The sequence below is a fragment of the Notothenia rossii genome, assembly GCF_949606895.1.
Source record: "Notothenia rossii genome assembly, chromosome: 1".
Taxonomy (NCBI): domain Eukaryota; kingdom Metazoa; phylum Chordata; class Actinopteri; order Perciformes; family Nototheniidae; genus Notothenia; species Notothenia rossii.
The window spans coordinates 68,978,317-69,003,773 of NC_136912.1; the positions used below are offsets into that span (position 1 = coordinate 68,978,317).

General features: G+C 39.9%; 2 protein-coding genes and 1 long non-coding RNA gene across 3 annotated transcripts in view; 1 reads left to right on the plus strand and 2 right to left on the minus strand.

The window, feature by feature from the left end:
* Positions 1-7,037, plus strand: part of gmds (GDP-mannose 4,6-dehydratase) — a 204,337-nt gene extending 197,300 nt beyond the window's left edge. Inside the window, exons 10-11 of the mRNA XM_079680042.1 lie at positions 5,233-5,301; positions 6,539-7,037. Coding sequence (XP_079536168.1) covers positions 5,233-5,301; positions 6,539-6,601 — 132 coding nt within the window. The 3' untranslated portion in view covers positions 6,602-7,037. The remainder of the gene's footprint in view (positions 1-5,232; positions 5,302-6,538) is intronic.
* A 5,723-nt stretch (positions 7,038-12,760) lies between these two features.
* On the minus strand, positions 12,761-14,959 carry foxc1b (forkhead box C1b). The gene has a single exon (XM_079654974.1). The coding sequence runs from the start codon at positions 14,641-14,643 to the stop codon at positions 13,240-13,242; it is 1,404 nt and encodes a 467-aa protein (XP_079511100.1). The 5' UTR covers positions 14,644-14,959; the 3' UTR covers positions 12,761-13,239.
* A 6,849-nt stretch (positions 14,960-21,808) lies between these two features.
* LOC307025390 lies at positions 21,809-25,207 on the minus strand. Its single transcript, XR_013804152.1, has 3 exons — positions 25,130-25,207; positions 22,986-23,193; positions 21,809-22,123 (listed from the first exon to the last, which is right to left on the minus strand). It is a non-coding gene; the product is annotated as an uncharacterized lncRNA (long non-coding RNA).
* Positions 25,208-25,457: the final 250 nt, after the last annotated feature.

Below are 25,457 nucleotides of genomic sequence, written 5' to 3' on the forward strand. Positions count from 1 at the left end.
TTTACAATGTTTGACTGTTTAGGTACAAAAACATATTTTGTAAGAGAGGGTTAAGGAAAAGTTTGGTCGCAGTTAAAGAACACCAAGATTCTCTGATGGTACGAATTAGGATGTGAATAGTTGTCCTCCTTTCTAAGATGTTTAAAAGAACCATAACACAGTCATGCTGATTCTGCCTTTGCCTCAGAGCAACAGAAGTCATATTTTGAGAAATAAGAAGTCCTTTACAAGTTGGCATAAACAAAGGTTTTTTTTGCAGTCAAACAAAGTGCGTATGTGATTAGCTGTAAAAGTCTCCCGAATAATTTATCAGTTCTAACAATTAACAATACTGTAAATTGACATAAGTACATCAATTAAATCCATGTCCAGTGTGATTTCACTCTGCAGCTCATGTTGAGTGGAACTCGTCATTGAGTTAATTTAGAAACTTGAATCAATTCATTTTGGATTTTGGAACGATTACATTTGGTTGAGCATCGACAGTACACTGCCAGTTTTTGTACTGCTAAAGTCAATTCACAAATGTTATGTCTCTGACAGCTCTTCCGCAGCAACAACCACTAAGACTTATTGAAACTGTAGCATTGAGTCGTTTTCAACGCACGAAATTCAGAAACAAAGACTTGTGTGTCTGTGTTGAGTAACTAGCTAACATAAAATGAACGATCAACATACTCTCACAATATCTCACAATAATCTGTTGCGTAGATGATGAGCATGATGGAGAAAATGATGAAATTGCATTCAGTATCACCAGTGCTCTGTCTGCTCTGAAATCCTCTTAGACATCATAACAAATGAATGATAAGAAATGAAACTGTGGTCTACTTTTTCTCCCAATTGGTTCACATATGAAAACCGTTTGCATGCGAGCCCTCACCCTTTTAATTCCTGATCCACTCCTCAGAGACTGTGATGCTAGGTCTGTAACAGGGTCTCGGATAGTTATTGGGCGTAGTTCATTGACATATATCCTCTTAAATGTGTCTTAATGCTCGCAGGTTGAGGGGCACACTTTGTCACGGCTAATCTTCGGCTCTCTTCTACCACTTGTTATTATCACGGCTGCATATTTGCAGACATGGGCAGAGCAGTGCTTTAAACAGGATGTACCGAAACATTGGGTTTGGTTCCAAATCGGATCCATATGAAGATTATATTGTGCCCCCATCTGTAAGTAGTTCGTTTTTAATTATTTGCTACATGCTCTGTTTGGGGTGAGTTCACTTGGCTGCTCTTGTTAGCAGTTTGGAAGCAGCTTTTGTTCCATTGAGCCGTACACTCTGCACACGGATCTGCGAGGGTGAGATTGTCTGTCACCTGCAGAAATCCTGGTTGAGACAGACCAGGCGCTGGATTAACTTCCTGGATGCTGAACTGTGTGGTTGTCTGCTAAGACGGCAAGCTTAGCCGACAAGAGTCTGATTTCAACAGATGTTGTCCTGCCAAGCTCAGACTGAGATTTTAGAGGCCAGGCATGGCAATAATACTGATAATAGACATGATTTGTTTACTTCCTGGTAGCACTGGGTATTATTTGAATGGTTTTCATATTAGTGCCAATACAATACCAGGGAGACCACCAATAAATATCTTAAACACAATCAGCAATAGAGGAACATTACTCAATAATATCTGATCAAGAAAATGAAAGCACGATATGTCAAGCATCTGATGTCAACTTACAATACATGACATTTTGGCAGTAAAGGTCGACTTCCTGAGTCCTCAATGATTTGTAGCTGGTCAGCAAAGAGAGCAATCAGCTGTATTTTTAACTACAACAACATGAAGCTTTGCAACATTAATAATCAGAAATCATTTTCTTTTTTGGCAAAAGGCTTACTAAAATTATGATTATTATGAATTGAGTTATTAACCAACCCTTGGCCAATTAGTCGGTGTATGCTTTCCAGTTGTTTGGCCACAAGGGTCTTTTTGTTTTAGTTACCGTCCTCTGCTCATGTCTGTGTGGACTAATAGCCTAGACCCTCCAGAAAAACGCGATCCTGCGATCGCAGAATTTACCGCATAATCAGCAAAATGTCGCAGATCGATGGCAACTGAACAAGTCACTGGGGTCTTCTTAGGTTGTATTCTCTCTCTTCCTTCATCCTTTGGTATTTCTTCAAGGGGACACTTTGTCACAGCTTTGAATTTTTATCAGTTCATTGAATCATGTTTGGACACACACAGAAACTAAACAACTTTCTTCCATTTTGTTTTGCCATTGACCTCATGACTTCAGATGAGACCCGCCCTCTTGGCATTTAGCAACACAGGAGTCAGAAAAACTCAAATGTTACACCTGATTTAGCTTCTAATAATAATATATAATGTGTTACACTTCATAGACTTGCTCCAGTGTTCGTGACGAGACCAGTTGATGTTTCTTTCATGCCAGCTACAAAAGGTTCTCCATTACTAACCCCAATCAATATAATTATCAAGCAAGTGGATTATTTGATGTAATTATGGAGTAAGTCACCCTATAATAATTACATTCAGCCCCATGATAAATTATGTCCCATTGCTGTAGGTAATTACCCTGAAAATGTTCCCAGTTATGGCTTCAGAGCCAACAATTGATGTGAGTAATGTACAGAGCTGCTCACATGAGAAAGGGCTGTTTGTGCTGCCGTTACGGACGGAGGAGAAAATGGGCTGTAGCTTTCATCTGCGGGGCTATATGTGCACCATGTGGAGTTCAAAATAAGAAGACCTGGAATTGAACCGCGCTTTCAAACTGTGCAGTGTCTGAATCGGCCTGAACTTGTTCATTGTGTTCAGTGTTCTTGCATTTGTGTGTAATCAGAAGTGTGTGATTAAACGCTGCTGAGCCTCTCTGAGATGTGGGACCCTGCTTTCTTAAAGGCTGAACTATGCCAGTGCTGCTGTGAGCGTTCCTCTGTAATAGGATCACCCAGTGAAGACATTTTCAAGAGGTTCAACGTCCGATAGAAGCATTGCTCTCATTTTTCACTGTGTTGTTCTGGTCCTGGGGCTGTTTTTCATGGTTTGAGCTTAGAATCTTGCTGCCAATTAATGGAAATGTTGCGCCATAGCCTCCAATATTTCAGACAAGAATGCACTGCTACGTTGCCCCAGTTAGGAGGAAAACTATTTTTCCTGTTTCAAAAAGTCACGTCCAGAAAGTTTTCCGAGGTAGATGTCGAAGAACTTAACTGGCCTCCATAGAGTCTAATCTTCAACTGTATCCAACACCTTGTACTGGATGTGTTCAGGCCGTATCATGTTTATTTTGTTACCCTGTGATACAAGTGACAACAGGAAAGTCTGCCTTTTTTATTTGGGAGTATAAAACTATTCAGTGCCGTTGCTGAATTTACTTTTGTTTTTACAGTACTGTGACGGAAAGTCACAACATTTGCAATTGAGTTGGTCTTTGCTAGTATTACTGAAAAAGAGAATATTTCCATTAGATTGACTTTATTGTGAACCTCAGGAGAAGATTGTTTTCTGCTTCTCCCAAAGGCATGTATCCAACACATCATCAAAGACATACAAATGTACAGTAAACAACAAAGAGTTGCACGTTGTTGGGGAAATAATTTGTTTGCAATCTTTTTTTCCTGATACATAGGCCCAGATTTCAATGTGAATCGATAGAGAAATTGTCTACCTAAAATCCGTAAATGTTCAATTTAAAAGCATCAGTGTGGTGCATAGGAGGCTAGATCTATAAATAGATTTTGCAATAAAATCAGCCCCATAATGCAACATTTAAAGGATGAACTTCATGTTTGAAGACGTGTCGGGTAGATGACCAACATGGTCGCTGACCCCTCACACTAAGGAGAGTCCGCCCTGAAGGGCATTGTGAGTTTATCTGCCGCCATTGCACAATAGTCTTTTGCAGGAATGGCAAAGTCGAAGTTCTGACGATAGCGGAAAGATTAGTGTGCAGCCCTAATACAACATCCGAGGCTTGAAGGAAAAAAACAAAGAAGCCCACGCCGACCAATCAAAGTGCTTCCAATTCCCCGCTATTTTTAAGTTGGGGGCCAGGTTAGCTAAAGCAGCTACATACATATATTTTGTGGCTAAACTTTAACAACTTAACACTCAAGTATAAGTCAACTTGAATCTTCTTGTGAGTGAATTAAAACAAATCCCTGCATTTAGGTTCCAAAGTTTTGAAGACTCCATGTAGGTGGTTTTAGAATAATATGATTAGCAATCACATGTAAGTTAAATAAAATAATGTCATAATTGTAACCTTCATGCAGAGGCAAAAACAACTTCAGAAAGAAAGGGGGAGAGCAGCACATAAAACAAAACAAAAAAAATATCAATTAAAAGTCCTTTGAACAAAGGATTTTCTTGGAAACTTCATTTATTTTGGAATTAGCATGCCAGATACAGTGTCTGTAATTTCAAAAAAGAAGATTCCTCAGTATCGGGTTACTCCACAATGTTTTATTAGACCCCTCGAGGCCAACATGTGTGTTTCTGAAACAAACGTAATACTGTTGATGAAACAAATTGAGATGGAAATAGAAGTGGGAGAAAAAAAAGAGTCCGAGTTCTTGAAACCGAAAGGTTCTTTTGCAGTCGCTTTGGTGGTCTCAAGAAGGGGTCTCACTGGATCTTGAACCCGGTGCATAACACAACAGGGGGGAAATGAGTAAGGGGTTGAGTAGTAGGAGGAGGGAGGGGGGGGGGGGGTGAGTGGGGGGTCCTGGGCTGGGGGTTACACCACCAGAGTCCCACAATTCATCATGCTCTGGCACCGACGGGGGCTGTCTGGACGGAGCCGAGGAGGGGGATTGATGGCCAGCGAGACTCTGTGACCTCCCTTTTTCCCCGAGAGAGGGGAGTGTGTGTGTGTGTGTGTGTGTGTGTGTGTGTGTGTGTGTGTGTGTGTGTGTGTGTGTGTGTGTGTGTGTGTGTGTGTGTGTGTGTGTGTGTGTGTGTGTGTGTGTGTGTGTGTGTGTGTGTGTGTGTGTGTGTGTGTGTGTGTGTGTGTGTGTGTGTGTGTGTGTGTGTGTGTGTGTGTGTGTGTGTGTGTGTGTGTGTGTGTGTGTGTGTGTGTGTGTGTGTGTGTGTGTGTGTGTGTGTGTGTGTGTGTGTGTGTGTGTGTGTGTGTGTGTGACGATGGCTGCAGGTTTCTCCTCCTCAGATTAGACGTGACAGATAATCTGTTTTTCTTTCCTCCATTTCCCCGCCCCCCTTTTGTCTCTCTATCTCTGTTTTTCTTTTTACCAGGACTACCTACAAGGCGACAGCACCAAAGCTTTCCAGAGGTTGGGTTGGAAGCCAAAGGTCGCTTTTGAGGTGCGTGACACACAGTTGATAGAAAATGTATATGATGATTTGAACTCCACACAAGTACAGACATGGAATGATTGGAGTTCTAATATGTTGCCAAAGAAAGGACCGTCCTAAAATGAAATGCCAAAGAATACCTTTGAATCAGGACCGGTCTGAAGCATAAAGGACCAGGAATGCTGTAACTGTGACTCTCTATGAATCTGTATTTCTATATTTATCTACAAAGGTAGACGATGGGTGGAGATAGCATGGTATGTGGGTTGGATAGTGAGATGAAGGATATGGTATTTCTTGTATAGTGACTGAGCACCAGCCCAGTTTTTGTCATCAGACTACTGACGCCCATAACATCAAACCATTCATTAGAAAATCAACAAATAAGCATCTATTAAAAGCACACTTTTAAGTCTCAGAGTAATCATATGTTATGTTAGACTAAATATACAATATGTTATATGGAATGGAATATAAAGTGCTACCTTAATCGAACATTTCTTTTAAAGGAAAATAATAAAACACAATATGTATTTCACTGGATTCCAAATATAGCAAAGCAACATATTTAACTAAATTACATATTTAACTAAATTAGCTCGCATATTTAGATATTAACTTTATCAACTGAAAACTAAAACGTTGACTTTAGCATTATCACTTTCATCTAACCTCATACGGTTATGTGTAATTAAAACAACACAATACATTTAATTAAAGTTAAAATGTCAGCTTTCTCATCATGCTTAACATCAGGCAAAAGTTTCAAAACTTAAAAGCAAAGACCCAAATAACTTTTTTTTAAATTATATTTAATTATAAGCATTAATATACACAACTTAATTTTCACATCATACACTGTAGAGACTGAAGGGCTGCATATTGTTAAATATTATTTTGTGTTACTGCGAATACGCTGCCTGAGATTGATACAAATACCACAAATATTTGTTTGACTTCTCAAATAAACTCTGACCTGACAGTTCCTTTTCATTTAGTTAGATTTTTCCAAATTCAGTGCAGGAGATACATTTTGGTCTGTAAAGCATTAAATAAATGTCGGTTCAATATCTGGCCATAATCACCAGTCAATAAATGACTTTATGATGTTATTGCTGATACTGAACGAGCATTTGTATTAATGGCAGTCCTGCGTTTTATAAAGCAGCTTTACTGGGTTTTTGTTACTTATTTATTAAACTTTCCCTTTTCATGAAACTCAAAAAGCGTTGTGTTGCCTCTGCAGGAGCTGGTGAAGGAGATGGTGGATGCTGACATCCTGCTCATGAAGAAAAACCCAAACGCCTGAGTCCAAATCAGTCATTCCATCCATTTTAGCACTCCAGTTCCAAACGTGGCGAGAACATGCTGTATTTTTATCTTGGTGACATTTCCAAATTAAGTAACTGGTTCTTTGTTGAGAATTAACGTAACATTTCATTGCAGGCTTATGTCTATTTCGTTAAATGCATTCTATGATTTCTGATTTGTTATCATGTAGCAGAGGTGCCTTTTTATATTTCCACAATCATGATGTCATTATCTATATAAATGGCACATTTTAAGGGTTTATTTTGATTGTAATTGATTTACATCAGACAAATATGTTGTTTCTGTCAGAGGATGAAACGGCAGAAGATAGAAATGAATGAAATAATAAAGTTTTTATCTCTTTTTGGAAAATACAATTGATTGTCTGACATTCAATGAACACATGTTTCATTAAATAAAGATTGGTCTTTTTACATGTTGTCCTAGAGAGAGTCTTTAATGCTAAACAACTGTGATGTTCTTTTATTTTCTTGTTCTTTTTTGTGTGTTTGTTTGTTTATGTGATTACCCTGTTAGGCCTGCCATTGAAGGTGTGTGAATTGAAGGCAGCAGCAAGCAAATCTTCGTGCAGGATTTAAATGCAGGTATGTCAGTCAGTCAGGTAAGTGTGTGTGTGTGTAAGTGTGTGTGTGTGTAAGTGTGTGTGCCCAGGTTGTGCAGAGGTCGGCTCGCTCAGCTCCTGTCGTTTCTCTGCAATTTGCTCACTCCAGCTTTCCAGGTTTTTTTATTTCAGAGCACACTGCGCTCTTTTATTCGGCAGGAAGTGAGTTTCTGCCGGGGTCCCGGAGCCCCAGAGCCCCGCTCTCAAACGCCTCTTGTCTGGCTGCAAATGTGGAGGGTGCAGTGAGCGTGCAGAGCCTGCTGCAGGGAAAACCTTTCCTCTAACAGCAGACATTTAAACCCAGTGAGATGCATCCTCTCGCTTCAACAAGCAGCACCCTCTTCTCTTAAGTGAATTTACACTTAATTACAAAAGTGTATCACAATAGCGTCTGCACCTGAATATTGCTGATCTTTAAAGATTTGTATCTTTTTAAAGATCACTTTGTTGCAAAAAAAACTGCCTGACAAAAACAAAAAACTTTTAGTATCTGTTTGATACATTTTTATTTTCTTACACACTAAAAAAACTGAAACGTTGACTTTAATTAAAGTTATTATGTCAACATATTTCTACATAGCTATATGAGGTTGGTTGAAAGCCATAACATTAGGTTCAAACAAGGTTCAACTTAATATTATTACTTTAAACTAACTTATTACAGTCACGTGAAATGTGTTGACATAATACATTTAATTAAAGTCAACGTTTCAGCTTTTTCAGTGCAGCTTCCCGGATTATAACATGTATTAAATTGAAATAAAACTATTCGCAAACATATATTAGAAACATATTAATTACATTTAATAGCATCTTTGTGATTTATCTTTGGAACATTATTTCCATAGGTTGTATTTGTTTATTGTATTTGAGGGATTTACCAGTGTTCAGATGTTTACTTCATCATAAGAAGAGCATGTGACTTAAAAAATCCTAGACAATAAAAAGTAGGCTGCCAACAGAAAAATAAATATAGTTAGTGTTTTATCATGAATGCAGAGTTGCTAGTGTGATAATAGCCTATTGTTGTATATAATAATATTATTAGATTACTAAGTCTGATACATACGTTGCCGCTTTTATGGTAGTATATAAACCGTATATATAGGTCAGTATAAAGCAAAGCATTGTGGGATATGTTAATGCTTTTCTTATGTTACACTGAAAATACTGAAACGTTGACTTTAATTAACAAAACAATAAATGTCACATAACTATTAGGTGATGTAAAGCAATAATATTAAGTTGAACCTATTTAAACGTAATATTATTGCTTTCAACTAACCTAATAGTTTTGTGAAATGTGTTGACATAATACATTTAATTAAAGTCATCGTTTTAAAAAATGTCAGTGTAGAACCTGTGACGTAACAAAAGCTGTCAGGTAAAATGACTAGCCTACAGCATAAAGTAGAGGTAAATAGAAAATAATGAAGCAGGCCTACCTAAAAATGTTACTTTAGTACATGTATTTAGTTATTTTCCACTGGTTTTATTTTGGAGTAGAGTGGTTTGACATCCACCTTGTGGAGCTATGTGTGAGAGGGTGGAGGCCTCTGTGTTTCTGGGACAGCACCTACAGGACATTAAAGACTCTGTGATCCTCCTGGACAGTGCTGCGTCTGTGCGCTGCTTCAATTGGATCCAGATGTGCACTGAGGTTGTTTTGGGCCCTGAAACCGCGCTGAGAAAACACACACACACACACACACACACACACACACACACACTCTGAGCTGCAGCCTCGCGCAGGTGCACTGCGGACCGCTCAACAACAATTAGCCGAGCCGTGTGATCAGGTTTACTGTTGGCTCTCAAAGAAAGTAAAACTCGTCAGGATTTGGACCACCTCTGTAACGAAATAAAAACCTCCGTGCAGCTACACAAACATTTTAAGGAGATGAAACGGTCGATTTAAACTTTTGATTCCATAATTCCCTGTACGAGACGAATATAATGATTTTCAGGATTTAGGAGAAAGTAGTTGAAAACTGCAGGAGGTAGAAGAAACGTTTCGTTCAAAGCAGTCATTTTGAAGTGTTGTTTGCTTGTTTCCGAACTTAGTAAGGTAAAAAGAAAAATGTTGATCAATTATCAGAAAATAATATTCTGTAAAATAATATTCTATGGAAGCGCAATCTAAATTGTGTTCCAAAATGAAGTGTTAAGTAACTTAACAATTCAGGTTCGAGCTGCTAAGGTCGCAAAAGTATCTTGATGTTTCGTCCATCATTTATTAAAGAACGTCGAAATGACTAAAAACCATGCTTGATAACAACATATAATTGATTGTTGCCATTTCTAGCTGTAGTTATGTTCTAATATAAGTGTTATGGGACGACTATTATAACAGCAATCTAACTTTGTATCAATCTGCAGCTTTCCGAAATATACTAATAAGAAATACGTCGCACAGTTAAAATTATAAAAATACAATCAGCTCATGAATCAATGAATCAGGAGACGGAGTTACAATATTTGAAGAATTTTGAAAGAAATATGAAATTGAAAAAAACAAACCTCCAATTATCAGCAATAATCTGTGACGCATAAAACTAATCTTCAGCATGAAATGTAGCCTATATACCAGAAGAGTATAATTTGATTGACATTTTTTTTGTAAAATTACGGGCATAATTCATTTGTAGGCTTATACTAGAACAAGTAGGCCTAGTTAGCTTATCAGGGCTTCATATTTTTGGGAAAACTCGAAAAGCAACATTTGAGGCAGAAAACTGCAAAAGTGTAATCTTTGTATGGTGTCAGAATAATGCTTAAAGACAGCACACCGAGATATAACTCACACACATCACACAGAATAGTGTGAGTATTAAAACTGGGCCTAAATATAATCTTTTTGAACGTATATATACGCTTCTGGACTTAATGATACATCCCTGCAATCCAATATGTTAGTATTACTGTAAACTATCATTCTTGCAAAGTTTTTAAAATAAAACGCATTTGTCTCGTTTAAATATTGCATTTAATGTTTCCTTTTCCTTACGATTTTGAATGTAAAAAACCTCCATGCATATTTGGGATTGTTATACATACTTCAACTGAAAACTTCGGTGAACAAATAGTTTTAAAAGTCGGAATAGTTACTGCGCAATAAAATAGTCCCTCAGTGAATCCACTCTATATTTTCCTATCTGACATACATGCAACACACATGAGATGTTAGCTCTCATATTGCTTCTAAACTCGATATAGCATTCTCTTGAATGTTATATCGGGGAATTCCCCTAACAGGACATCAGCAGGCTCATACACAACTGTGATCCCGCCTTGAGGCGATGTATATTATAGACTGATGTCAATTACCCGAATATTAAAATTCCGCAAACACAACATGGCGCAATAACATATCCTTCATTGTGCATTGAATGCGTTCTTAGTGCGCTTTTTACGCGTATTGGCGGCGAGCAATATCCAGCCTCATGTTCTGGGACTCTTTTTATCCTGAGGCCTGAGACTGCCCCACCAACACACCAGTGAGGGGGGGGGGGGGGGTCTTCAGATAAGGCAGTGACAGCCTTTACGGCTTCTCACCGTCCTTTCCTAACGTGCATTGTTGACATCCTCTCCATTGACCTCCATCACCTCCTCCTGTCTTCTCACAATGAAAAATTATTCTTAGTCGTGACTGCTTTTGCCTTCCTGTCTTTTGAGTGCTGCATCAATCACAGAAAGACGTTTGTTTTGAAGCAATAATCTATTTTTGTTTTATTATGAGGCGTTCTGTGCATGATATGGAGTGATTTTGTATGTCAATTCTGCAGTTAAACTCGCTTTAATCCTCCCTGTGGAAAGTGCAGCATGTGGAGCCAATAGCTCATTGTTTACGTTAGCTTTATGGCTTTGACTCATCTGACTGCTGGCCCTGGGGAGCGTTTGCGCGCTGGAATTCTTAGTTTCACTGACTCATTAAATCTCATCCACGCAGGCCTGAAATTGACAGTCACGTTTAAGCTTTCACCGCCGGCTCGGCACACACACACACACACACACACACACACACACACACACACACACACACACACACACACACACACACACACACACACACACACACACACACACACACACACACACACACACACACACACACACACACACACGAACACACACACACACTGCTCCGAGTCCAGAGGGGCTTTACTGTCTGCCAGAGAGTGAAAATGTCTCATCATCAGCTCCTGCAGGCTGCTGCACTGAGCAGATACAACACAACATAAAATAACGTTATTATTAGTTAACACGTTAACATTGTCCAACCTGGAAACCACATGATATTATACGGTTTTATCATTTATTAATGTTTCTTATTTGTATTATTACGTTTGGTTATGTTTTTAATTGAATCAGAATACGTTTTATCATAATTTAATTTACGTCACCTATACCTATTTTGCGTGTTTAGTTCAATCTATTCTAATATTAATATTTTCAACCTAATTGTGTTGTCTATTCACTTATTATTAATAATAATATTTAATTTTAGTCTAAAATAATTGTTTTCTTAATATTGATTTCGAAATAATAAATGAACATGCCGGCTGCCATGTGGATCTGCCTGCACATAGGCCTACACCTTTTATATATAGATATATATCTATATATAGATATCTATATATATATATATCTATATATGGATATATAAATATAGATATATATGTTCTAATCTGATCTCCATAAGAATCTGGGCCTTTTTGCTTGGGTTGCCCCACGTCATCAGGGCACTATACTGAAATAAATAAACATCTGACAGCAGCAATAAGTTCATTCATAAGCCTGCAGGACACAAACTGTAAAGCAGGCTCTACCACACATCATATCAATCAGACCGTACCCATCATGCATCTGCAGGACGTTTAGGGTCTGCAGCAAAATGCACCCCCGAATAACATCCATAGTATATTTTAATCCCAAAACCTCCCATCACCATCCGTCACAAACAGCCTGCTCGGTTTGTAATGACAGATTTATTTTGCTAACAAGGCCTTCAGTGAGTTCTAACCGCACTGCAGAGCTGCTGCTGCTGCTGCTGCTGCTGCTGCTGCTGCTGCTGCCACACGTGTATTTATTTACCGGCTGCATTTATACATGACCGTTAAAAATATAAAACCTGCAGGTCAGCTTTTATTCTGCAAGTCAAAGTAAACACTAGTCTTTCTTAACGTTTAGATAGTTAAAGTATCCTCGCATGTACAGTTAAATTGGCCTATGTAGGGCCACAGACCCCTGAAGGCCCCATTTGTATGAAAAAGGCCTTGAACCAAGCAGTTCATATGAATATTAATTATTGTTGTTTTTTTCACAAGGAAATCTAAATAATGTGGATTCACTACATGCTCCTTTCATATTTTCTAATTAAAAAAATAACAATAATAAAATAAATACTGATCTCAGTGGCCACCCTTTTAGAGTATTCAGCCCATTATAAATATTTTACACCCAAAAACGCATTTTGACCTCTTATTTGTTATTTAAAATAAACACTCTCTTACCACTGCTAATAAATGACTCAGATTAGGATCAAATAGATGGCACTTTATTAAACAAACAAAATGCAATGCCTTCAAAATAGTTTTTTAAACAAATAAGACAAAATGAATAAAATAGGTGAAGTCAGAATAGACTACACAGTCCCAAAGTCTCTATTTCTATACAAGAACTGGGACGAATAAAGGCAGCAATATGAAAACTGGAAAAATGTAAAAGTGTTTGGTCCTCAATATCCAACCACTCCCTTTTTCTAAAAAATAAATTACTATATTAGGTTATAATGTACAGTCTATGGTCACAGAAGCTGGTACTCGAGCCATCTTTATAAACAGTTCTGAAAGTGAGAGGGAAGGACACTTACGTGTTTTCGGTGTTACACACGCCTCGAGAGAAAAAGTCTCTGTATCTCTTATGTCCATTCGGAGTGTGAGTGAAAGACCAAAAGTACAAAAAAATATAAAACATATATTAGAGTTATTAATTTAAAAGACATAGTTTGGCTTTCAGAACTTGCTGCAGTCATAAACAAAAGCTCCTGAGGTGCGGTAGATGGACTGTCCGGACGGGAACGCCATCTGACAGCTACTATTCCCGTTCACCGGGGAGCCGTTCAGCCCGACCCGCTGGGACTCGAACATCTCCCGCACAGAGTGGAAGTTCTGCTGCTGCGCCGGATACCCCGGGCTCAGGTGGCTCAGGTCCCCGTACCAGGACGGGAGCCTTCCCTGGTGCGCGTGGTGGCCTTCCTGGCCCTGGCTCAGGTTTCCGTGTCCGAGCGGGGTCGCACTGGTCGTGGTGATGCAATAGTCGGGCAGAGCCTCCTCCACGGTGGAGGACGGGGCCAGGTGTCCCCCAGAGGATCTGTCCCCCGCGTACAGGCTCATGGCCTGCATGTTGCAGTGATAGGTGGCGTTAGCGTTGGAGGAGATGTTGTTCTGGTTGCAGGCCGTCGAGCCGTACGCAGATGTCTGGTTGGGGGAATAGTTGAGCGACAGTGAGGGGGTGATACCTGTCCGAGAGGAGGCGATGAGTGGCGGGGAGAGCTCGGCCTGCGGAGACCCCCGCAGGGTGGTCATGATATTATCCACGCTGAAGCGCTGCGCCGGGGCCTGGCCGTGGTGTTGGTGGTGCTCGGGTCCATCCATGCTGAGGGACCGGGTGGAGGGCACGCTGTGCGGGCTGCCTGAGGACATGCTGCTGCTGCTGTCGGGGCTCTCGATCTTCGCTACAGTGCTCAGTGCCGGGGACGCGGCCTGCGGCGGCGTGGAGGTCCCGTTTTCTGTCTTTATGTCCTGGATCCGCACCGGCTGAGAGCCCGGCACCGATGGATCCTGCTCATGGCCCGGGGTGTGGGGATCCTTGCCCTGCCTGTCGTCCTTGTCCTTCTGCACGTCCTTCTTTTTGAACCTCCTCCTGCGCCGTAGGAAGCTGCCGTTCTCAAACATGTTGTATGAGTCCGGGTCAAGAGTCCAGTAGCTGCCCTTACCGGGCTTCTTATCGTCCCGGGGCACTTTGACAAAGCACTCGTTGAGAGACAGATTGTGCCTGATGCTGTTCTGCCAGCCCTGCTTGTTGTCCCGGTAGAAGGGGAACCTCTCCATGATAAACTGATAAATCCCGTTCAGGGTGATCTTTTTCTCTGCTGAGTTCTGGATGGCCATGGTGATGAGTGCGATGTAGCTGTAGGGGGGTTTGACCATGTCCTTCGGCTGGTGCTGGGGGGTGTACGGCCCGTACGCCCGGGCCATGCTGGCCGGGTACTGGTCGTGTGCCGGATGGGAGTACATGCTCATGGGTGCCGGCATCCCGGTGTAACCACCGCCGGTCCGGTAGTAGTTCTGGTCGCTGCTGATGTAGGGCACAACTCCCAAAGAGTTGGGGCTGGAGACGGAGTAGCGCGCCTGCATCCTGCGCAATGCGTAAAAGCTCCCCAAACTGTGTACCTGCAAAAACTCTCACAACTTCTGCGTATGCTCCGATTCTGTTTTATCTTCTTTCCGAGTCGTCTAGTCCTCTGTTAAGCCACAACTCACCACGATGAATCGGAGAGAACGCACACTGCCGCAGTGAACATTGGGGAGAGTGAGGAGGCTAAAGTGAGGCTGGAGGAGCGTGAGTCTACACAGCAAGGACGTTTTTTTCAGCCTTCACATTCTAGGGCTGCTCCTCCCCTAATTTTTGCTCCATCATCCAATTGGAGGACGAAATGAACCTGTGGAAAAGCTGCATGGTGACAAAAGTTACTACACCCCTCCTCCCCCTCCGCACCCTTCTCTCCTCAGGAGTTATTGAAATTATGTTAAGGGTGCACCTAAAATGGCAAGAAATTCCCTTAATGACGCAAAATGCTCGACATTTATTATTTTCTATGAATACAATAATATTGCGAGGTATAAAAATACTTTTTTCTCTATTTTCGAAACGATTATTTAAGTTTATTGTGGGCCAAATCGGTTTATCCTGCTCTATATCTCAGAATTATCCAAAATCCGCTTAAAAGTGGAATTGATCCAAAATGGCTGATATTTGGTTTTATCAGGATAATTTCAGCCCCAGGCCCGGAAATGAAAGGCCCTTTCCAAAATCTCCCCTTCAGCTGTATCTTATTAACTTATTTTCTGATGCGTAAACCTCTAATTAGACCAAAGGTATTAGCAATTAGGAATGCAAAACGAGTTGATACTAATGAGGCTGTGAGAATCTCTCCTCAGCTGCCTGCGGTTGAGCCTCTGAATAAACAGACGGACATGAAAGGGTGTGAGCTCCCTCCTGCACCCCGACGCGCCGGTGGGCGGTGTATGGAAACTAATTAAAGGTTAAATGAAGATCATTTGGTCGAGTTGGGTGAGAAAAGGGTCCCCTGGGTGCGAGCGGCTGCTGAGACCGAGGTGGGATTTTTTTTAAGATGAAGACCTCCAAATGTCATTCACACTGGAATGGTGTTAACACAGCCTTCTGGCTCCTAAAGTGGTGTTTCGGTGTGTTGATTGCAAAGCCTAAAAACAACAGCAGCATGATGGAAATAATCGTTTAAAACATTTCAACGATGGTGGCGATTAAGGGAGACTGACAAATAAATATATATAGAATAAATATCGATATTCTTCTGTATTTGTATTATCAAACTGAGAAAAATCGCGTAAATATGCGTTTAAAATGCATTAAAAAGAAACCACCATTATTTTATATCCATCCTAAAATATATTTTGTTCTTTTTCTTTTCTTTTTTATATGTGCCATGCTTTTTTAATAAAGAGTACTTTTGCTGCTTTTTAGTGCTTCTAAGGTTTGTATTTTTTTCACATTGGGTCTAAAAATGTATCATAAAAGAAAACGTCTTTAAACGTTTGTATCATTTTTTAAAGTTTAAAGCAGCCCAGCATGTGGCTTTATTTGAAACATTTTGATTTTTCAATCCAAGGTTCTGTTTTAGCATGGTGGTTTTTATATCTCGAGTCACATATAGTTATAAAAGTAGCATATTGCCAAATGTATCATTTCGTTACAAATCCAATAGCCCACAATGTTTTTAATAGGTTTTATGAAACCTAAAAATGAAATCTTTTATTTAAGGTTCATGCATTAAAGTTTAAGAAATCCAACTAAGTATTTTTTAAATTCCAGAATATATTAAAAACGAAAATAATTCCTACATGTCTTTATTTACCTTAATACTTACAGCTGTGGCGTAAGAACAGCATAGACCTGTCTGGTCATTTTGAGGATACTGTTTTAGTTCTGCTTTTTGATTGATTTGGGAAGAAACATGCAGTTAAATGGTACTCGAATAATCTGAGAGCCCATGGAAATATTTATCAAGAGTTCAGGTCTAATGCAACAAGTTTAGCTAAATCAGTTTCTTTATATTTTCTTTATCCTGATTGATTTGCAGAAATGTATTTTAAATGACAAGAGAAAAGAACCATCAACCCCGAGCAAACATTGATAATCTGTGTGAAGAGTTCATTTCTCACGTTTGTGTCACTTTTGTGTTTTCATTCTGCTCTTTGTTCTGTGATTAGCATGTGTTATCAGGATCTCACGAGGGAGCAAATGATGCATGTATTGCAGAGCGGCCTCTCACCTATAAGTCCGGGAGGTGAGCCCTCAGTACTGGCCACACGGACCACCAGTGACCCCTGCTGACCCGCGGAGTGCCGCCCGCTCCTCATCACCATCGGAGTGTATGGATGGGGGGAACCTGCAGGGAACTGGACCCCAGGTGGTGGGCTCATTCGACGTTGAACTTGTGTGTGATCAAATATTTGTACAACGATACATTTAATATTAATGAATCCTGGCATTTGTTAGAGTAGCCTACAAACCCGTTAATATCTGAAGCACTCACATCCAACTGTCATTGAAGAGATTCCAATGAAAACCAACCACTTCCTGAGATAAAATCTTGGATTAAATACAAATAACACACCGAATCCAACGTGTGAATATTTTGATAATGTAGCAGTCATGTGAGTTTCCTAAGAATGAATGGTTAGGAGAATTTAATCATCATTGTATTGGACAGAAGTTCCTGCTTGAGAGAAAGCTGAAGGTTTTTGTAGTAGTCCCTCTCTTAATGTACGACACACTCCTGCCACCCAGTGGGCAGGAAATGGAAGTGCATTATGGATGCACCTCGTCATCACAGATTGGCTCTTTTAATTTATTGTTTACTATCGACTGTATTGACCAGTGTTGGAAGAAAAACTTGAAAAAAACGGGCATGAAATTAAAACAAAAGTGGAAATAACAAGAACAGTAAAATACTTGCTTTCTGATTCGGACTTATCTTACTCACTATACTCACAAAAGCATAAACACTTTTTTCTATGCTTTGTATTGTGAAGCCTTATCTACAGGACATCTGGGTGTTATGTAATATATCTCTACAGGTAAAGTTTTCAATTTATAAATGGATTATTCTAAAATTCAAACCAAAAAACGATGGAATTTGATATCATGAAAATAGATTTCGAGACTTTAGTGAGGATCTGACATTTGAAACGCATCACTTATTTTTGATGCTTTTCACACACTGAAGACTAACAATTATACTAGTTTTACATTTGGTGATATAAAGAGAGCAAATACAGGATCTGTACATTGAAGCCTTACACAACACAAAAGGTTGTCCCAAGAAACAACTTGGATGTCAAGGTGTTAAAGTTGATGCGTGAGGTATACATTTGGGTCTTTACCAAAAGTCGACCAGGCACATGTCTTGAGAAAAAGGTCTAAATGTTGAATTTCTCAGACATGAAATCTAGCACTCCATGTAGCAGTTATACAATATTACTGTAAATATAAAACAATTTAACATTGTTTTATTTATTTTTATAGGCATCATCATTATCATCATCATCATTATCATCATCCATGAGTGTCACGAGCTTGTAAGTCATTTTATCACACTAATGCCTTAAACAGTACCACAGCGTCCTCTGCTGCCACATTGCGGCACATGCACTTACAGCAGCAATAACAGGGAAGAGAGGAGGAAACTTTGATTAATGAGCTAATTAAAGCTAATTAAAGTCCACAATTACATACGGTATCCATAAGAAAAAAAGGACCCTCTATATTTTTACTGGTGACCTCACATCAGTTTGTGGTCTCCACTTATGAAGTTTCTCTCCTGAGGGATCGGGTATGACATTGTTTTGCGGGCCCTTCAGTGTGACGTGGACAGTGTTTATATTAAGAGCCTAATTAAACACAGACAGATTTCCAAAATATCCCAGGACCTCAAAGTCCTGCACTGAAAGAGCACATTGGAATTGGTTCTCAAATAAATAGCTGCCAATCATCCATGTGCAAAACATTAATCTTGCGTTTGGGGCTCCGGCTGTGACTGGTTTGAAGAGGGTGAAGCTGTTCTCAAGGCCACAAAGCGCCTCAGTGTGGCAGATTTTTCCCCTTTTTACCCGAAACTTGACTTGGGAAAACACTGAAGAAAACCCTTTCCTTGAGATTGAGCTGTTTCTGATTTAGCAGCCCTGATGAGTGGCATCATTTCCTCACGTGGTAACACACAAACAGTCTAATCCGTCTGTATTTGCACGCTATTTCAAATGAAATCAAGATTAGCAAATATTTTGATCTGTTTGTCTCAGTCTATGTCCGAAAAAACTGCCTGAAAGAATTTCTTCTTGGAACTTGAGACCATATTTGTCTTTGCAGTGACTGCCCAAAACCCTGAATTCTATGATTGGATTAAGTGCCCTGTCAATCATTGTACCCTTTAATTATTTACAGTTATATGTGTCTTGCTGGAAATGTAAGTCCTGGCTATAAAATAGGCACAGGACTATGAAAAAAGAGTCTTAAACATTCGTGGCAGAAAGTCTTGAGGGATTTTTTAACATTTAGGTCAAGTTTTTACATATCCATTTTGAAAAGAGTGGAGAAAGATTCAGAGAAAAAGAAGATTTATCATTAAAACTATCCAAAAATCCTGTCCTTGATGTGCTTTTAAAATGCTAAAGCAATCCCACTTGGTAAGAAAATATTTAATTATGCGAATTTCAGTTTTTTCAGTCTTTAACCTTAATGAAACTTCAATTAATGTATTTTAAATGTAATTTAAAAACAAGCTTTACTACAGTTTAGACTACTAAAGTACCTGTATAAAAACGCGTGTGTGTGTGTACGACAGAGTGGAAACTGAATTCTTCTTCTTCTAAAGCTAAACAGCAGTCTCCAAGGGCGGCTAAACTCTGCCCCCTGGTGGACAACAACAGACACACCTCTTATCGGTTGGTCCTTCTTTGCTTCTGCCTTTAATTCCTTTTTTCCCCCCTCTTGTGTAAAGCAACCTCATCTGTAAGAACAAGCATGGGTAGCTTCATTTTAAACTGTATTTATAACGTGTTGGCTTCTCAAAGTCCAAATCATTTAAGGAGCAAATCTATGCCATTCACACATAACAGTTATCAGAATCAGAATACCTTTATTCGTCCCACAGAGGGGAAATGTACGTTGTTACAGCAGAAAAAGAGCCACAGACAGCTTAATGTTACATATGTTACATGCTTTGAAAAGAACTAAGTAAAAAAAAAAGTTATGATAAAATTAAAAAAGTTACACAATTTACAAAATAAACATCCTGTAACAGTTCTTAGGATTTAGCAGCCAGGTATTGCACATATAGCACATATTGCAGAGTTGGATGGTATTTAACAGCAATGGCTGTGTTGTTTTGTGTGGTGGTGGTGGTGGGGGGTGGGGTGGGGGGAGGGGGGGGGGGGGGTCTACCAGGGGCTGTGCTGGTTGTATCGTCTGACCGCTGCAGGAAGGAAGGACCTGCGGTATCTCTCCGTGAGACAGCGGGGGTGCAGCAGCCTGTCGCTGAAGGAGCTGCAGAGTGAAGACAGGGTGATCTGTAGGCCAGCCTCTCTGAATAAGAGATACAATGCCTTGCTTAAAGGCATCTGGATTGCTGGTAATGATACGTTTCCAGCACTATCCAATATGTTCCCCTGTATCAGTTTGTTATTTTACACAAATCACAACCATCCATTTGTAATGCCACATGCGGCTACTGTTGCAGAAATATGTATGTGCCACAATACACTAAGACACTTTTTTGGAACTTTTCCTAGTTTGTGAAGCTTTCCCGGGAGAATATACCCAAAGTTGTTTCAATGTAATTTCTTACCCCTGTATTTAGATCTTCAGAGCTTCCAGGTTTTACTCATACACTGTATATAAGGTTTTACTTAGCATCATTTCCAGACAACTCAGTAAACTTGTTTCATTAAAAAAAAAACACAGAATTATAATCAGAGACCAGACCACATTCACTTTATTTAAATCAAAACTCAAAATATGGTTAGTGAGGAATCAGCTCTGCCAGCACTGACCCAATCTTTTGCTCCTTACAACCCATTGCCTGTGTTTTAACATGTTATTTTGTTTTGTTTTATTTGTTTTTGTTTTAATGTTCTGTATTTTAAATTGTTTTATTTAAGTATCCCAGTAATGTCTGTTGCATGTTTTAAATGTATTGTATTTACTTGTTTAAAATGAAATGTGTTTTTGGTTGACTTTTAAAATCTGTCCAGGGACTACAGATGAAAAATAGCTTCTTGGCTAACTCTGGCACATTTACAGAAATGTTCATTAATGTGCACTGTCCCTGTTAAATAAATACAAAAATAAAATAAGCTTAAGCATATGATGAAGAAGTTGAAAGAGAAACATAAAAAAAGCTGAGAATACTAGTACTACAGTGAGTCAGGAAGCGTTCTTGAAACTACAACAAGGAGCTGCAGAAAGGTGCTCTAGTGAAGCAGATGGGGGGAGTCTTTTAAAAGATAACCAGAGCATTACTTTTGAAGCATAAGCATCAAGCACACTTTGTGTAAATGTGGATGTTGTGATGTCCAAAACTGCTATTTAGAAAAGAATAGACCAGGAAAAAAACATACCCTGCAAAACCGTTTTCAGCCAATTCTCCAAACCGCCTTCTGTTTAATGTTCGGGTTATGCATGACTGATGTCTATATGTGAGGATTCTGGACCTCATACTAGCAGCGGGGTTCTAGGGATGACAATGTTAGTTTGTTGGTTATCTGTTGTACACTTGAACTTGAAACAGCTAGCATTTCCATATCTTTTTCTGTTTTCCCGAGAGCTGCGAACAACACAGGACACACCGGATAACTCTATGTATCTATCACCAGCTTATGTTAGTATTACATACACAATGTATTCTGGTAACTATCAAAATAAAGACATTGTATAGTGTTCATAACAGTATTTGTATTTAATAAATGATACATTAGCAATATAATAATATTACAAAAAAAACCTACATCTAAATAAATATATAATCTAAAACGGATGCATTTGATTGCAAAATAAAAATAACAAATATAATTCAAAATTTAAATAGCAAAAAAGAAATTATTAAGAAAATGTTAAAAGTGGCGTAGGTAAGTTTGAGAAACCGGCTCGAGATACACTTTTTGTTATATTCCATGGAATGCTCTTAAAATCCCGATAGCAATGAATATCTTAAGTGCTTTGACAAAAAATCCATTAAAAAATGTCATCTGTGGAAGCCGCAGTACTGTAAAAAGCACGACCAATCATTTTAGCCGCCCCGGCTAAAATGATTGGTCGTGCCCTCATTGGTCATGTGCGCGTTCATGTGTGTTGGAGGAGGGGCTCTGTAAGGAAGTGGCTGATTTTTTCCGGCTGTGTATTTTCTAGCGCACTCGAGCTGGTTTCTCCAAAATTACTTCCCCTACCTTTAAGTATTTTGTTTCTTTTTCATGTTAATATCCATTATCTTCTCTGTTATGTATCTTCCGGTCTTTGCCAATCTGGCCAGCATTTCTTGGTCCTCCACGTCTTTCTCGTACAGCCACTGCTTGAAGCAAACTGAAAATAAATGAAAAGATCAGAGTATCAAATATCGTCTAAAAATATAATCGTTCGGTCCTTAAAATTGTAAATTACACTAAAAGCCTAATCTAGATTTATTTTCTCTCTCATTCATTCTAGTGAGCCAAGAGTGGGAGCTCGGGAGGTGGGGCTTAATGACAGGAGGCGGGGATTAAGGGGTGCATGCTCTGAGCACACATACGGGTTCTTCTGCTCTGACAGCCAGGCATGACGGGTAATCTGTGAAGTTTCGCTCTTTCAAAAATTGGGCCATTTTGACTTCCTGCGCCAATGAGCAGCTCTCATAGGAAAGAACGAGACCCCGCCTTCCATGCTCAAGACGGGTAACATATAACCCCACCTCAGGGCGCTTAGTTCTCTCTGCTGTGTGTGTGTGTGTGTGTGGGTGTGGGTGTGGGTGTGGGTGTGTGGGTGTGGGGGGGGGGGGGGGGGGGCATGCAATGCATAAAAAAAATGCAATGCAAAAAAAAAAAAATGTAATGCATGTAGCAGGGTGTGTTTGTAAACTGCCCCACCCCCTCGCATACCGACAGGGGAGAGATCTCTCGTCTGGATTGTTGAAATCGAAAATACGTATAGACGCATTTTGTAGTCTTATTGCATATTAGAAAAGGAGTTGGCGACAGTAAGACTGCGATATAATGTTTATTTAGCAATAATACATATGACATCTTTTTTTTAAATGTCTCCAGTAGCCTACCGATAAAAAGATCGATAACGTTGGACCTTAACGGTCTTTAATGATTCAGCCCCGGGGGCTCGGTACCCATCCCTAGTTTTAATTAATACATCATCAATATTACATTTCAAATAACCAAGCACTTGGTATCTCTCTTACCTCATTCACACCAACGGTGTTTCAGGGCCGGTTCGGAGCTGGAGCTTGAAAAGCACCGGGTTTTCCTCTTCACACCGCAGCGGAGCCGCCTCTTAGCTCCGGAATCCGGTTCATTTTGAGCACCAAAAAATTGTCCGGCCAGAGCAAAAGCACCGCATACGTCACGCTTACGTCAAGGCGGGGGCAGGGGCAGGGGCGGGATCAACTCCTGAACAACAACAAAAAAACGGCGTTTTATCCAGTTTGTACACAACGATGGAGAAACTTAACAAGCAGCAGTGGTCCACTGAAGAGACCAGCTACCTACTGGGAATCTGGTCTTCCGAAGAGGTACAGAGGAAGCTGGAGCACAATCGGCCATTGTTGTTGTTGTCGGTGTCAGCTGTGAGGGGTTTCCGCGCGGTTTGACTTTATGAAGCAGGCACGCAAACGGTTATGTCATGACGCAAACGATGACGCAATGACGCAGCACCAGTCGGACTCTGGGCAGTGTGAAAAGAGCCAGAGCTAAACCGAAGAACCGGTTCTGAACCTGAAAAGCTCTAGCACGGAGCTTGAACCGGAGTTGCGTTGGTGTGAATGAGGTATCAAAGAGCAAGAGCATGCTCTGCAGGACCGCACGGTCCTGCCCGAGCTTCAGACTAACTTCATCCATTATTTTCCTCTCATAGGACTTCCTAGTGATCAGACGGTACACTTTCAGCGCCTTAGACTGGCCAATACGATGACACCGAGCTTGAAAAACCTTTTAAAATGCGTGTTGTCTAAATGGAGATCGGCTAAGCCAGTGGTTCCCAAACTTTTTCAGTCGGGCCCCCCTTGGTTAATTGGAAATATTTTCGGGACCCCCCAACCCGGTTCCCATCTATATTGGTAGGATTAATTGTATATTTTTGTAAAAACATTACGTTTTCTCTGCTAATAATAATAAGATACAAAGATCCAACTATAATTGTATATTTTATTATGGATTACACAAAAGTGCTTGTAATAGATACTGTGAATTAATTTGGCCTAATTAAAACTAGCAGGCCTTCTTCCCAGAGTTGTAGATTTTTAAATGCAAATTTCTTTAAGGAAAATATATGAATTAACTACTATTTCTACTGCAGGTTGCAAACGATCACATCACTTTACCATTCCTATTCCACACATAGCCTATCAATGACTTGTGTGTGCTTGCTTTCCCTCGCAGATCTTCTCAAGCCGGGGCTGTTGTTTTGAGACTTCCACTCTCAGTTCATTCCTCAATGTTCAGCTTTGATCTGTATTTCGTTTTGATGGCAGCAAGAAAAGCCTATCTCACACAAGTATGATGTTGCAAAAGGCAGAATTATGTCCACAGGTCACTGACCAATGAGATATTTTCGAGCAGTGTTTGTTTACAATTGAATAATAATAATATTAATAATAATAATACATTTGATTTATATAGCACACTTTAAAAACATCATCTCAAGGTGCTTCACAAAGCTAAAAGGAGAAAATAATAAAATAAAAAAATATTCCCGCGCCCGCGCTGCAGCACCTCCGCGACCAACCAGGGGTCGTGTCCCACAGTTTGAAAACCACTGGGCTAAGCTAACGCCGTATATGCTCCTGAACAGATATGAGGAGCTGTGAGCTTGAGTGCTAACAGCTAACGGTTGATGTTGTTTTTCTGGGGTTCTCATCGAAGATGACGTCACGGTTCCGCCTACACTGCGTTACTATTTACTGCCCCAGCTACTAAACTGTAATGGAAATGCACCATAAAGTGAGCCAGTCCTAACAAAGCCTAACGAGGCCTAGCCATACCGAGCGAGGCCGTGTAGTGGAAATGCGCCATAAGAGGCCGACTACAAAAGGTAGACTCAATGGCTCTTGAACACATCAATGAGCGGTCCCAATAGATGCTGTTGTATAAAAAGAAATAGAATAGGTCAGAATTTGTTCTATTTTGTGTTGGATGATTTGTTGTATTGATTGCCGATGGATTTTAAGATATGTTTTACAATTATAACAAAAAGATTATTGTAATTGGAATCAAAAAGTTTACAAATCGTAGTTTTAATAAAATTACAAATAGCAATATAGGATTTATTCAACAGCGGTAAAGCATTAACTTACTAAATTAACGTATACTGAACTGTAAAACAACTTACCGCTATTTAGGAAAGGACCTGATCAGAAGGGTTGACTAGTAGGACAGCAACCATTGGTAGATGTTACACCTGAAAGAAAGATAATGAAATAAGAGAAGACAGGAGGACAAACATCCTCTTAAAGGTCCCATGTCATGGCCATTTATACTGATCATAATTGCATTGTTGAGGTCTACTAAAATAGATTTATACTGTGCAATTTTCCAAACTCACATTGGTTTCTCATACAGCATCTCTGTATAGTGTGTGTATTCACTCTCTGTCCTAAATGGCTTGTTGGAGCTCCTGCACCCCTCCCTGTGGGCCCAGTGTGCTCTGATAGGTCAGG

Bases quoted from the DNA above. Each gene is read 5' to 3' on its own strand.
- foxc1b (XM_079654974.1), bottom strand. From the start codon at position 14,643: ATGCAGGCGCGCTACTCCGTCTCCAGCCCCAACTCTTTGGGAGTTGTG.